Below are 14,574 nucleotides of genomic sequence, written 5' to 3' on the forward strand. Positions count from 1 at the left end.
TTTAGATTTAGATTTAATATTTAGATTTAACATTTAACATTTAGGTGCCACATTTAATATTTAGATTTAACTATTTAATATATTTCTAAGTTAACAAATATTGCTGTAAATGTGGTAAAAGGTGACGTTAAAAAATTCACAACACTTTTTTAAACATTGTTTGAAGCTAAATGTTGCAAAATGTTGATGTTATTTTCATCGTGAGACACTTTACAAACGGCACTCCATATATGTATGCATAAATGTTGTGTCAAAAACACACAAAACTTTGACTCTTAATGAGTGTCTCAGAGGCAGAGACAGCCTTTGGCCCTCTCTGTCTCAGTTATTCCTACGGAGGTAATTGGACACAGGGACACAACGTTCTCCTCTCCAACAGCCATGTCTCCTCTGTGCACCCCCCCTCCACCCGCCCCCGTGTGCCTAATCACACCTCCATTTGCATGGAGAGCCCCGAAAATCAGCCTCAATAACGCGGCGCTGCTTTGAAAGATGAGTTTTTAATCTGCGGGAGGAGATGAGTTTCTGACCCGCACCTGTTTGTTTCCATAGTTTCTTTTTCCTGTCGTACAAAAGTGACCTGCAGGTAAATTTGCAGAGGCAGGATAGCTGCTCGGCTCCCTAAGTACTGTCATTGTGCATTCATTAATATCCCCATATCTGACATGGCGGGGAAAATGGTTCTTGGCGAAAAAGGGTACTTGTCGTGGTGGGTGAGACTCCCTAACAGGCAATCAGATGGGCTGACAGCGAGTGTCAGCCGGCGTGGTGTGTGTGTGTCAGTGGGTGTATGTGTGTGTGCAGGCAAAGGGAGAGCTGCAGCCTTTGGGAGAGGTGTGGGTATTTATTCTTCTCCCATTGCCCTCTATTGACCCATGTAATGGAGAATTTTACAAGGGGAAGTGTTTGAAATATCCTTTGGATGTAGGTAATGTGTTCATCTGTGAGAGCGTGCCCCTGTTTTCATTCCCATACTATCTGCTGCCCTCTTTCTCACACACACCTGTGCAGCCTGTGCATGTATAACACAACACTGCAGTGTGTGATGTGGTTAAATAGACTTATTGTGGGTTTTATTTGAGACTCTGATCATACTGTACTCCAGTAAGTGTAGCGGTACAACCAACGCAGAGCACTGTGTCTAAATCAGTGTGACGTTGCGTCAGACTTTGAACTGGATGGTCACAGCTATGAATAGACCTTGTTAGGGAAATGTGCTGTGGATACATTCAGTTTTGCTGCTGGTCGAGTTTGTAGGGGGAAAGTAATTAGAACTGATCTGCAGTGTAGCCCACACAGTCTGCTGCTGCTGTGAAGTTTGGAAAGTGAACCCAAAATGCAGGGGTGTAGGGTTTTATTTCAACAGTGATGGGGATACATTTTGAATTTATTTATTTATTTATTATGCACCTATTTATGGTGGAAATGTCTTTATTTATTTGAAGGAATAATAAGTAGTAATATCAGGCAAATAAACTCATAATTTAATGAGAATAAAGTCATATCCAGGGATGAGTAAGTACACCATGAACTGTATTTGCATCTATTTAACCAACTAAATCATCTGTATCCATACCTGTATTCTGAATGGGCGGAGTTTAAAGTGACAGTGGGTGGGACCATGGCTCATTGATAAATCAAGAGGGCCCACTTTAGATTAATTTCCTTTATCTGTGTCACGTCAGTTTCGCCATTTCCTCACCCCTTTATCAGACTAGCAGCAGTCCTGAGTCTGTTTTTTTTTTTTAATAGGAAAAGTGAACGTTAGTTCGGATTATGACCAATTACTTTGCACCACAGTCACCAAAGTAAATACTGGACCCAGTTTTAACAAGCCACATATCCTCTAAACATTCTGACAATAAAACGGCATTTTCAGAATGACTATTAAGGGGGAAATTAACTTTGTTTGAGACCTGTCTCTGTGTCAGCAACCCAGTCTTGTGAGATCTGGGAACACATCTCTTCTCTCTGTGGTGCTGAACCATCGGTCCGGTTTCACTGCAGTGTTGCCAACATTACTTTACAACTGGATAAAGAAAAATTAAAATAGAATTATATGTGAAACCATGAATCAAGGCTTAAAACTGAAATAAAACTTGTGTTTCTTTGCTTAATTATACTATCATCATTATTATTCAACTGTTTCTGTAGGGGAAAAAGAAGGACCTGCACTTGTATAGTGCCTTTCTCGTCTTCCGACCACTCAAAGAGCTTTTTACACTGAGTCACATTCACCCATTCACACACACACACACACACACAACACAAACACAAACTCATACACTAGTGGCTGAGGGTACTGTACAATGTGCCACCTGCTACTCAGTTTATAACACACTCACACACCGATGGAACAGCCACGAGAGCAATCTGGGGTTTGGTATCTTTCTCAAGGATACTTCAGCATGCAGATTGGAGCAGCCGGGGATCAAAGTACTGATCTTCTGATTAGTGGACGATCTGTTCTACCTTCTGAGCCACAGCTGCCCCAAAGAGAATGCTATTAGACTAATATGATCTTATACTGGGCTGATATCAGATATTAATCTAGCAGACAAAAACAAGCAGCAAAATAAGGAGCAATCATTAATTTGTACACTCTGACTCATATTGCATTGTTTTAAATCTGGCCAACTTATTTGTTTGCGCGTGAGACCAGTGAAAGCACGTGAACACACATGAAGGCAGTGCCCATGTCTCACGGTCTCGCGCAAGCGTGCACACGTGAACATGGTGTACACAGAGGCAGTCAGAGCTACAGGCTACAGTGAGGCTAAAAACAGAGTTTAAATGACATTTTTCCAAACAACTTTTTATGTCAGGGCTTTAGCACACTACGGATGAGCAGTACGGAGATATTTTGTTGTTTCAATTATGTGTTTTTTGGACGTTTTAATCTGGGGCGCCCAGCCTGCATTAGGTGGAGTTATGCTGCTACCCCCTCTCTCCTTGGATCTCTGCAAGGGATGTGAGGACTCTAAAACTTCACCTGAGCCTCCCTCGGCATATGGGTGAGTAGATAATGGCTGAATTTTCATTTTTGGGTGCACTATCCCTTTAAGGCAGTGTGGTAATAGTACTGTTCACCTGGTGAAGGATTTTCTGCTCTGAGAGCCCATTAATTGTGATGAGCCCAGTTTGTGCACTTAATAAGCCAACCTACATTAACACTGTGTTGACCAGCTACTATCAAAGTGCCCATTAATAAGGTGTTTAATTCCCACCATGGCTTCTCAGCAGTCAACAGGGGCGGACGGGAGGCTATGCTCACTAATGAATGTGTGCTACAATGTAAACACACTGAATCTGTGTGCTCAGCAAAACCACAGAACAAAGGTAAGACAAAGTTTACAATTAGTCATCGTGCTGTCTAACGCATTCAGCTCATGCAAATCGCTGCCATATGATTTAAATGTTCCAGGCCAAGATGCGTTAAGCAACCCTGAATACAAACAAACCTTCAAGCATATTTCACTACACAAACAGCTCATCACGTCTTCCCACAGAGAATAAACAGAACACACACATACACACACAGACAGAAATATGCACAGATTTGAAGTTCAGGTGGATTTTGACACATATCCACACGGTACACAAGTAAAAATAAACACAAACACACCTACTCTGATTACCCACAGCTCCTGCATCAAAAAAGATCCCCAACAAGGCAGATCTTAGCGCGCATGCTAAACTTCATCACCTTGTTTACTGTGTCTGTTTATAGCTGGATGTGTGAGAGTGCTTCAGCGCAGCAGCAGCCTTCATCTTGCCATTACTGCTCCGTTTTACATTGTTCCCAAAATCACAGGTGACAGGCCACTTTTCCTGGGCGCTCGGCGCAAACCCTCCTCCTCGGTGCGCGCTGTGGGCAGAGGTATTTGACGGCGATAGCACCCGACACACACAGGTTTCATATATTCAGCCCGAGTATGAGACGGCAGAGGGAGAAAAGAAGGCAGTGAAAGGCTACCGTTAGCGCCATTAACTGTCAAAGTCACCTTCACCCCGAGGCACAGCCCTTTCTGAACCCACAAAACAAACACACACACATCTGCGTGCTGTAACTAGCATGATTCGGGGAAGTCACTGGATCAAGTCGTGGTGGAGTGACTTTATGTTATTTTAAAATAAGACAGACATAGGAGAAGCAAACAACAATTGAATTTCTGCACTGTGTTGTCACCACTGTGCCGTGCCGCCTGCCCCTCAGGATTGCGTCTCACCTTTATTTTTACTCAGCAGACGGCGTTAAAGCGCGGCATTGTGGGACAATGGAGTGTCTAAGCGTGTCAGTCGAACACCTGCCGAGCGCTCCACCAGGATAGCTTGGGAGCCTAATTATCAAGCAATTTGAAACAGCATTCTGTTGCCTCTGCCTCTGTTTTAATTAGGGGGCGTTGGCTTCCAGAGGTCACACCAAATGAGCTTTTAAGTACTGTCATTCCAGGAGAAGATTTCTTTCCATACTGAAGGCAGCTCTCCTGATGCTACTTCGTAGACGACAGGATTGTGGGCAGCTCGCCAAAAACAACAACGTAGCCGGAAGAAAGTAAATCGTGCGAATGGAAACTAAGTAATATTTCAAGTGTGTAGGACGTATTTACTCACTTTCCCTTTTTTCATTTCTGTTGCTTCTATGAGGTCACTCAAAGGGTAGACAAAGGTTACAAAAACAAAAATTATGGATGGATAAAGGCAAAAAAGGTACAGAGGAAGGTGACCTGAAAGTATGAAAGGACAGGAGTAGAAAAGGGTGGTAATAGGCAAGCAAGGAAGGTTGTATGACAGCAAGAGATTAAAAACTGCACGAAGGCACAGCAGAGTGGAGTAAGGATGTGACAGAGATAGAAATGAGAGGAAGGAAGAGACGAAGAAAGGAGGCATAATGGCAGGATGAACAGAATTACAAAAAGATGAACGAATAAATGGATGTCTGAATGGTGGGTAGAAAGGGCAGAGGCATGCTGGGAAGAAAGGGAAGGCTGAAAAAGAAGCCTGGTGGAGAGATGGGATGGATAGAGGCAGGATGGGAAATAAGACACTGTACATCTGAAAAGACAAAGTGCTGGCTGTGTTCAGCTTTGCTTCTCTTTTTCTATTGCCTCTCCTGGCTGTTTTCTTTCTGCTCACTCCAAGGAGAGTTAAGAAGTGCTGAGGTAACTGAGAAAATGAGGCATGCAGGCAGGAAGGAACGATGGAAAGGATGAGAAAAATTGCAGAAAACCTATTAGCTGTCAAAATGTTTCATCAAAACCTCTCAGTGGCACTACAGCAAAAAATCAGGGGATCACCAAAGTCCTTATGATGCTTGGTCGTTTCAATACACCACATTTCCTAGGCCACTTAGTTTGTGAGGTATCTCTAGACTCGTGTTTCCTTTTCTGGTCATCCACAGTACTCACGTGAAGCAGGGAAAAATTAAACAAGGTTTATTGAGAATACAAAAATAGGGAAACACGACAGGCCAAGTCCTTTCAAAATTACATCTCGTACGCTCCACTACCGACTCAATGTTCTATCTTTTTATATATTCTCATGTATTACCTGTTATTATACTTTAACAGTGTATAACACGGTCAAAAACTTATTACGATCCAAACCAACACAAACTTCATGTCATCTTTTACACACACATTATCTACAATCCTTTTGTCATGCGCACTGAACAACACATTCACACTCTGACCTCGTCATGTATTGATGTTTTGGTCATGGACTTTCCACGTCCACATATGACATGCAAGGTACCCTGGGTGCTTTGCTTGTTGATGTTCCGGGACACTGTGTCAAGTTCTGTCTGTTATGTGCATTGTCTTCTTTCAAAATACCATTTTCACAGGAAATTTACAGTTTACATACAGTCTCTTTCAAAATAAACACACTACGCCGGTACAACGCCGCGAATTGACGTTTTTTTCCGTCAACAACAAACACACGTGGTTGGATTTACACGACAAAACCACGTGGATAGGTTTAGGAAAAAAGAACAGGGTTTGACTTTAGAATCTTACGGGACGCGAACACCGCTCTCTCGGGTTAAAATTGATGTTTGTTGAACCCATCCACCACCGCTCCCGTCTGGCTGTCTCACTCGGACATTCCCCGCTTTAACTTTTGACTTCTTCCTGCCATGTTTCCCTCTGATGCCTCCAGGCGCTGTTAAACTATAACAGCAACCAACCGTGTATCACGTCGACGTTAAAGGACAGCTTTTTTTGTTGGTTTCTGACACCACAAGTCACTGCCCAAGCACCAGATTTCAACAACTTCGGAGTGAGACCAGGCTCCACTAAACTGCCTTACGGCACCATACCGGGCGTAAATAACTTGTGCCCGTATTTTAGCACATAAATAAAGTAAATATAAACATAACCTTAGCAGTGCACTACTATACACTATTCAAAGTGTACAGAAACTGTTGTGCAAACTTAAATACTATCATAACCTGTATGATATAACAGACATTTTTACTAAATATAAATACATGCTAAAGTGGCTCTTACAGATGCATCCTCTGGGGATCATGAATGTCTGTAAACAATTTCATGGCACCCCTTCTGAAGTTGTTGAGATATTTTAGTCTGGACCAAAGTGGTTGACTGACCGACAAAGTGACCAACATTGCCATCTCTAGAGCTGCACAACACTAGCACTAATTACTGGATGTCTTAATGATGTGCAGAGACATAACAGAGAAGATGAATGGTGGAAGAAAAGATAAAAGATGTAAGGAAGGGACACATGATGAAGAGATGGGATCAGTGGAAGCAGGATGGGGTTTAGGAAAAGGACAGAAATAATGGTTGAAGTTAAAAAAAGAGGGATAGATGGGTAAGAGGATGACTAATGTAAGATGTAAGAAAGGAAAGAGGAGAGGAAAAAGATGGATGGATCACACAAGGACAAAAAAGGGGAACAAATTAAGGTTTGATTGATGGAAGGAATGCAAAGCATGATGGGAAGGCTAACAGCTAGGGATAGCAGCCGTACTGGAAACATCTTCGAAATTCTTGTGGACCAAACTTGTGTCTTCAAACTTTGCACTTGAAACTAAAGGAGACCCTCAATTTTTATTGATTGCGAGAGAAGCGTGGAGACAGTCCAGAAAACAAGACATTGTCATGGAAAAGGAAGATTCAGGAGGTATGTTGCTTATTGCAACTTTTTAAATCTGCCTCCTCTTCGCTCAATTTCTCGAGACAGCCAAGGTAATTTAAATCGATTCCAAGTCCTTCAATTACAGACACACTGACAACAGTTTGGAGAGAGGGAAATGGATTTTTCTGCTCATCTACGAGCCAAGGCCAAATCTGAGGACCTCAACGGCAGCACGCCGCCGACAGCCTCGACTCCTCCTTCACTCTTGACGTTTTTACTCTCTCCCACACTGTGTTGCTTCTCCGCCATAAAACCTGTCAGCAACTATTTTTTATGATTTCAGGCTGGTGGTAAGACAATAAGGTCTGCGGAGAGGTGAGGCCGGACCTGCTCTCTCATTTTATATTTCTGTGACTAAGAAGAGGAAAACAAACAAACAAGCAAACCGTGTTTGGATGATCCCATGGGGGAGACAATGTTGGTCGTCTTTACACAAAGCTCTCAAGAACTTACACATAAACACGTTCACACTGCACACAGGGATGGTAACATCAATATGCTGACACACACATACAGGACAGAATCGACCACACGAGCACACAACACACACACACACGCCCCTTATCTGTTCCCTGCCTGGTCGACAGATGCACAGGCAGAAAATTGTAAATATTGAGCAACCCCTTGTCCCTGAGAGATGAAGTACAATAGCCGGAGGCAATTCATAGCGCTATTGCTTTATTATGAACTAATATGTTCATAGTTGTTGCTTCCAAATGACTCAATAAATATCCAATACTTCCTGAGAGACGGCCTTGACCCTGTTGTCTGAAAGAATGCTTTTCACGAGCACCGGCTCTCCCAACTCGCTTAAACACTGACGGCAGCTTCATAAAGTGGCAATTACCGTTTTGACATCAATACAGAAGCATATAAAAAAAAAAAAACTGCCGCGTTTTGAGAAAGCAAAACGGACAATTACAGAAGACAAATAAAGTGAGCCACCAACTGTGAAAAAATAAAACTCCCCGGGCATAATAATTTAGCTTAATTAAAGGAGCCGCCCGCCCCAAAGGGTCGTTTAAAACAACACCCTCTTTTCTCTCACCTCCAGAGGTATTAGTCGAGTTAAAAGCAGCTGGCTACATGATAGAAGTCTTCAGGCTGACCTCCAAAGCTTCTTTCCCCCCTCATCTATATTTATATGAAGGAGCGGCACTAATTTTGCCAAGTAAATCAGTGTGCACATTTCGTCGTGACCTCCAGCTTGACACTGAATTAAACAATATCAGGGCCCGAGAAGCCCGCTTTAACAAGCCTTAAATTCCTCCGTCCAATCCATCAGCAGGGATATTTCTGACACACGGAGGGAAGAGCATGAAATAAGGCAATTATTGAACCCTTCAGCCCATTTCTACGGCTTGGCTGGCTGGCACGCTGCAGCGCAGAGCCGCAGACCTCTGGATTTGTGTCTTGAGATGACTCGTGGTGATAGGGACGCTTAAAATTAATAAATGACAAATAAATTAGCCACAATTTCACTTGATACCTCCTCTACTTAGTGTCAAGGTTGGCAGTTTATACACAGCATGTCATTTCCAACTCTATGGAAAACAAAGATGTGGAGCAACTGCTGCAATTACCACTGGGCCTGCATCTGGATGGAGTCCTCTTGACTTTGCCTAATATAAAAACAAGTTTGTGTTTTAGAGGCGAGCTCCAGTTTGAGACAGACACTCAGTTTTCTCTGAGTGTTCCTGTCAGAGAAACGCTCAGAGAAAACCTCCTGATGCATACAGGAGGAGGAGGGAAAGAAGAAAAAAAAAAAGCTTTGTGTTTGTGTGTGTGTGTGTGTCTTTCATGGAGGTGGCAGTCGATCCTGTGTGTCTGGGCGTCCTCTCAGATTGCCTGACAGATAATCCATCACACAGTCAGTGTGTCTGACAGGAATAGGTCTCAGTCAACTCTCTGTCTCTCTGTTGTGCTCACACAGGGCCTATGAAGGACAGCCGCTCCTCTCAAGTCTCTCTTGGGACGAGGTACACTTGAGTTTCATTAGAGGACTGAAGGTGTGTGTGAATTGAGGAGTTAAAGTGTGTGTGTGTGTGTGTGTGTGTGTACAAATTCACAAAAGAAAAGAAAGGCAGAACAGGAAATAGTGTAAAATACGTATAACATGTTGTATGGCTTATTTTTGCAAAGTGGCTCTCAACCAGGAGTCCAGGGACCCTCAGAAAAATGGGGAATAGTATATTTTCACTTAAAGATAAAAGAAAAAACGACTGGCCGACTCACTCAGTGTGTAAGTCCATGGTGCAGGCAGGCAGTCCAAAATACATCTGAAGCACTCTGACTTTTATAAAATCCTTGATTGATACATGGATAAACCAACCTGTTTTGACTAGAGTCTCTTCATCAGGGCACCCTGATGTCGCCAGTCGTTGTCTTTTATCTTTATGTGACCATCTGCCTGATCCTTGAAGAGCACCTGACTTCTTACAGTTAACAACACAGTGCCTTAACCCAGTGCAGCAGCAAAACTCCTTTTTTCCTCATTATCAATTTATTTTCATGATGTAATTCACTATAGAGGTGTGTAAAAAGTCAGATAATAGTGAAAGATGCCCTGTGTGATTTCCCAGAGCCCAACATGATGTCGTCAAACGTTTTTTTTAATCCGACCAATAGAACACAAATTCGTAACTACTCAGTTTATCATCACATATGACAAGAAAAGCATCAAATTCTCACATTTTAGAGGCATGAAACCGGCAAATGTTTGGCTGCTTTTGCTTAGAAAACTACTGAAATGATTGTTCCATTATCAGAATAGATGCCAATTACTAGTACTAGTTAATTGACTAATTGTTGCAGAATTCTGGTCCTAACCGTATCTTATTAAGGCGACACTTAACTTTTTGGAAATTTTAACGCTTTTCTTTGTTTAGGTTAAAGTGCTATTAATAAGCTGATGGCACAATGAAATATAAGTGAATTCCACCAGAAATAAAACTCATAATTGTACCATTCTCATATGGTTCTAAGAAAACTCTGGTTCTAAGTTTTCTCCTGTCCTGTCTGTCTTCCCCACGTGGAGGCCTCCGACTGACGTGACCGCTGGCGTAACAGACGTAACAGAGGAGGGGGGAATGGCCTTTGGAGGGAGGTAGAGTTGTGGATCTTCAAATTTATTTCTAAGTGCTGTGTGAAATGCAGGAAAGGTAAGAGTAGCTTTAACCACAGTCTGTTCAGATGGAGCTCCCTGAAACAAGATTCTATCAAATGGGGGTCGCTGACCTGATGTGTATCAATTCAGGGGTCCTTGACACGAAAAAGGTTGAAAGCTACTGTTTTTGCACTTGCACTGTTTTTTTGAGTTCAGCAGATTAATTATTCAATGCAGTGGAGACAATTAATATAAAAAAAAGAAAGATTAAAGTGTTCGGTTGAAATTTGTATCACTTCATCTTTCTATTATCTTTGATTAAAAACTATTTAAGCCAGCAGCGACTACGGATGTGTTGTCACAAGGTACAAGGCTGCTTAATACACATTACAATATTTGAAATATTCATCTTTCTTTTCTCATTTAAAAAAAAAATCTTGATACTGTTAAGAATAATTCCACTTTGCAGATCAACAGCCGATCATTTATTCATGAGAGTTTTTGCAATGATGTCTAACGTTAAGCTCTAGAGTGTGTTATCTTCGTTCAACACTTTCAGCGTCTGAGTTGCTTTTATTCCACCGTGGCACAAAATAAAGACAAGTGACTAATTTAATAATGGATTCTTCATTTGAGAAACTGTCAAGCAAAAATGCCAAACATCAGATGGTTACAGCAGATTTGCTTCTTTGTCTTGTAACACTCATACCATGAAAATCTGTTCAAACAATTTTGTTATTTTTTTAGCGACAACACCAAACTTACTGTAGCAATTAATTACTGTAAACTTTGGACAAAAGCATCTGGCATCTATCAGGATTCTGGAGTGTTTGATGAGTATAAAAGAGGTCTGAAGATCTCACCTTGGACTCTGGAAAAACTGTGACTGATATATTTTACTTTTTTCAGATGTTTCACAGACTGAATGATTAATGCAGAAAACAAATGGCAACTACTAGATAAAATCATAAGCTGCAGCCTTAGAGACGAGTTTAACCACGGATCGTTAAATTTTCTTTCTGGTTCCCACCTAAACCTATCCTTCTTTTATAAACTCAATTATGGAGCTGATCTGGATCTTACCGCAGTTTGAAACTAAACATATTCAACTATTTGACCTTCAGATAAAACATATAGCAGGTTCATCTAAAGCATAAACTTTATGCAGTAGCAGTGTTGGTAACGAGAAGTTGAATTATTTGGAATAAGCTCCTACTGTATATTCAAAGGTTATCTCAAGGCTGGACTGTGTGTTTCTCTCCTCAGGTAGTTAATGGTGTGAGCTCAAAGGCTCACCACTGTAAAAACTGCTGTGTGTCTGCTTCCTCCACTGACATTACATTTAATCTGCTAATTTGCAGAACAGGAGTAGGATTAGCAGAGTTTTGATACCCCCCCCCCCCCCCCACACACACACACACACAGGATGCTCGAATATAAAGTGAACAAACAAACGAGACAGCAGTCTTGAAATATTTGTTTTAATCTCCTGACTTATATATACAGCTTTGACACTGTACTCAAGATCTCCTGTCAATATACATTCATGATTATAAAAAAAAATCTAAATACAATTGCTGCACGTTTTTGATTTTCTCAGCACCTCTGTATGAAACTACTTGTACAGAAAGAGTTGGCAGGATAGTTTATAAAACCCTGTGGCCTTCATGAAACAGGCACAGATTCAAGCAGTTAACACACTGTTTGCCATAGAGCGCTTAACAATTAAGACATGATGTACAAAATTTCACAGCATGGGTACTTCATTCACCTCATTAAATACATATACTGTACGTCATTGGATGGATTAATGGATTAATTACTGACAATGAAGTCACTGTTTTGGTGAAGTGCCATTGAATGATTTCACAAGAACAAGCTGTTTTCAGTCATATTGTACCTTTAAAAATACCCTTGGCTGAGAACGGAGGTGAAAATTTCTTTTAAATAATATTGCATACATATGCCACATTATACAGAGTGAAAGCTGTGTCTGTTACCTCTGAAAAATGGAATGCGAAAAGCGTCATGTCTCCATCTAATCTGTGAGACTTTATGATATTTCAAGACAAGATTGTGCCAACAAGCCTGAGAGTTACAGACTTATCCCATTTATTTCATTTTCTTTTAAAAATTAAAAGCTGCTTATTTTTCCCACACAGGTGAGGTGAGTGTAAAATTGAAATTCTGTGAGGTGTTAAGGTGACACAGCATCTAGAAAGCTGCGATACAGACGCTGGGAAGCTAGTGTTGAAACAAAAAAGGCCTGTGAGTGCAAAGACATGAAGTCCTGGAGGTCTGCATGTGTAAGAAAAGGCTGACGGTGATGATGTGAGACTGCATGAATGTTGGCGGACAGAGTGTGGTGAGGTTACTCTGTGGCTTTTCTATTTCTTGATGGCGGCCACTGCTTTCTTGGCGGCGTCATCCAGGTCATCTGCTGCTGTGATGGGCAGGCCGCTCTCGCTCAGGATCCTCTTGGCCTCGTGGACGTTGGTGCCTTGAAGACACAGGAAAACACTGTCACAACCAGGCGACAACAAATATGACAGAAACTGGCTTAACAAGGTTGAACCTGATGTGCCATCTGCACCGATGTAAAAACCACACTGTGTGAAAGACAAAGAGTTCCTTTGGAGGAATCAATGCACATGATGACAGATGGATGGAGTTATGGGTGAACGGTGGCAGCTTTGTCTGTGATCAATGTCAGTGAGTCTTGCAATTTGTGCGTGTGCGTGCTCTCCTCATTGCAGTGAGGTCAGGGGTAGCAGGTGCCAGGTGATATGATGGCGTCCATGCCCTGGTAGACCCCCAACCAACCAGAGACAGAGAGAGAGAGAGACAGATACATCCTGAGATGTTCTCCAAAGCCCTGAGGCTCTACACGCTGAACTGGCTGCCTCCCAGCGCTGCACATTGTGCAGCCGAACACAAGCCTGACAAGCCTGTCACAACACGGGGCAGGGGGCGCCGCAGTGGACGGAAGGACACAGAGAGAGAGAGAGAGGACGGATGGCGGAGAGAGGGAGTAAATGAAAGGGAGGGAGAGAGCAAAAGGTCAAATGATGCAGAATTGCCCACACTGCTAAAACAACAAAAGCCAGCTGTTTATGTGGCATTTACTGATTTCACACATGAAGACATGATGGCACAGAAAAGGTCATTTACAGAATCTGTCTGATCTCGTATCATCAATTCTCTACTCTGTCTGCTATCGGATTTTTTTTTTTTACAATTTATTTTTGTTCCTATTTTATTTATTTTTTACTATTTCTTACTTTAAGTCTATTTATCTCTAATTACTTTTGTCTTTAAGCTCCTGCAACACCTAAATGTGCCAGAAGTGACCTGGCTAACTGAGTAATCCTGCTGGGTGCACCCCTCCTACCTGCACACCAGTTTCTGAAGGCAGGAGTCTGACTGAAGGACATTATTACGAGGGATGAGTGAGTACACCATTATCTGTATCTGTCTGTATCTGTTCAACCAACTAAATTATCTGTATCTGTATCAGCAGGGGAACAATCCAGGCACTCAGAAAAAATACCGAAAAATGAGGAACGAAATATTAAAAAGCCTTTGTTGTAGTGGCTAAATCATTAAAAGAGCCGACATGTTTCGACCACAGCAGGTCTTTCAAGACATACAACACACCTATATAGTGGCAGGAACCAATCAGAGGCCATCACATAACCCATATAATGGCATAACAGGTAAAACAAATAGACAATAATAACAAAATAACAAGTTAATGCAAAGTGACATGAGATAAGATACGCAGACAAAATAAATATAAATACATACACACTTATTTGAACACAAAGGTTCAAACAGACCAGTGAATAAGTGGGAACCTTTTGTAATCAAATAAATTAAGTGGCATTTTATGCAGGCATGTGACTTTTTGTATTATACGTTGTTATAATTTCGTATCACATGCACACCATTGTCAATCTTTTTTTTTTCTCTTGGTAACTTTAGTTAACAAAACGAGAGCTATGCTTTCAAAGTGGTTGAAGACCTCAACACTGGGGTCATAATAATAATAATACTTATAATACATTTTACTTATAGAGCACCTTTCAAGGTACTCAAAGATGCTTTACATTGGTTAAAAACAATCACAAAATAAACTACAATAAAATACACCCAACATCATTCACACGTTAAAAGCCGTTTTGAAAAGATGTGTTTTGAGTAGTGATTTAAACTGGGACAGATCAGTGCAGTCTTAAAGTGTTTGGGGAGAGTGTTCCAGAGGGAGGGGGCAGCTATGGACAAGGCCCTGTCACCCCATACAC

The 14,574-nt window shown here is 41.6% G+C and overlaps 1 protein-coding gene across 1 annotated transcript in view; it reads right to left on the reverse strand.

The window, feature by feature from the left end:
• Positions 1 to 11,735: 11,735 nt before the first annotated feature.
• The window catches only part of suclg2 (succinate-CoA ligase GDP-forming subunit beta), a 131,562-nt gene continuing 128,723 nt past the window's right edge, over positions 11,736 to 14,574 (reverse strand). The window contains exon 11 of the mRNA XM_050037883.1: positions 11,736 to 12,770. Within this exon, the coding sequence (XP_049893840.1) occupies positions 12,658 to 12,770 (113 nt within the window). The 3' untranslated portion in view covers positions 11,736 to 12,657. The remainder of the gene's footprint in view (positions 12,771 to 14,574) is intronic.

The sequence above is a fragment of the Epinephelus moara genome, chromosome 24 (genome assembly GCF_006386435.1).
Source record: "Epinephelus moara isolate mb chromosome 24, YSFRI_EMoa_1.0, whole genome shotgun sequence".
Classification (NCBI taxonomy): Eukaryota; Metazoa; Chordata; class Actinopteri; order Perciformes; family Serranidae; genus Epinephelus; species Epinephelus moara.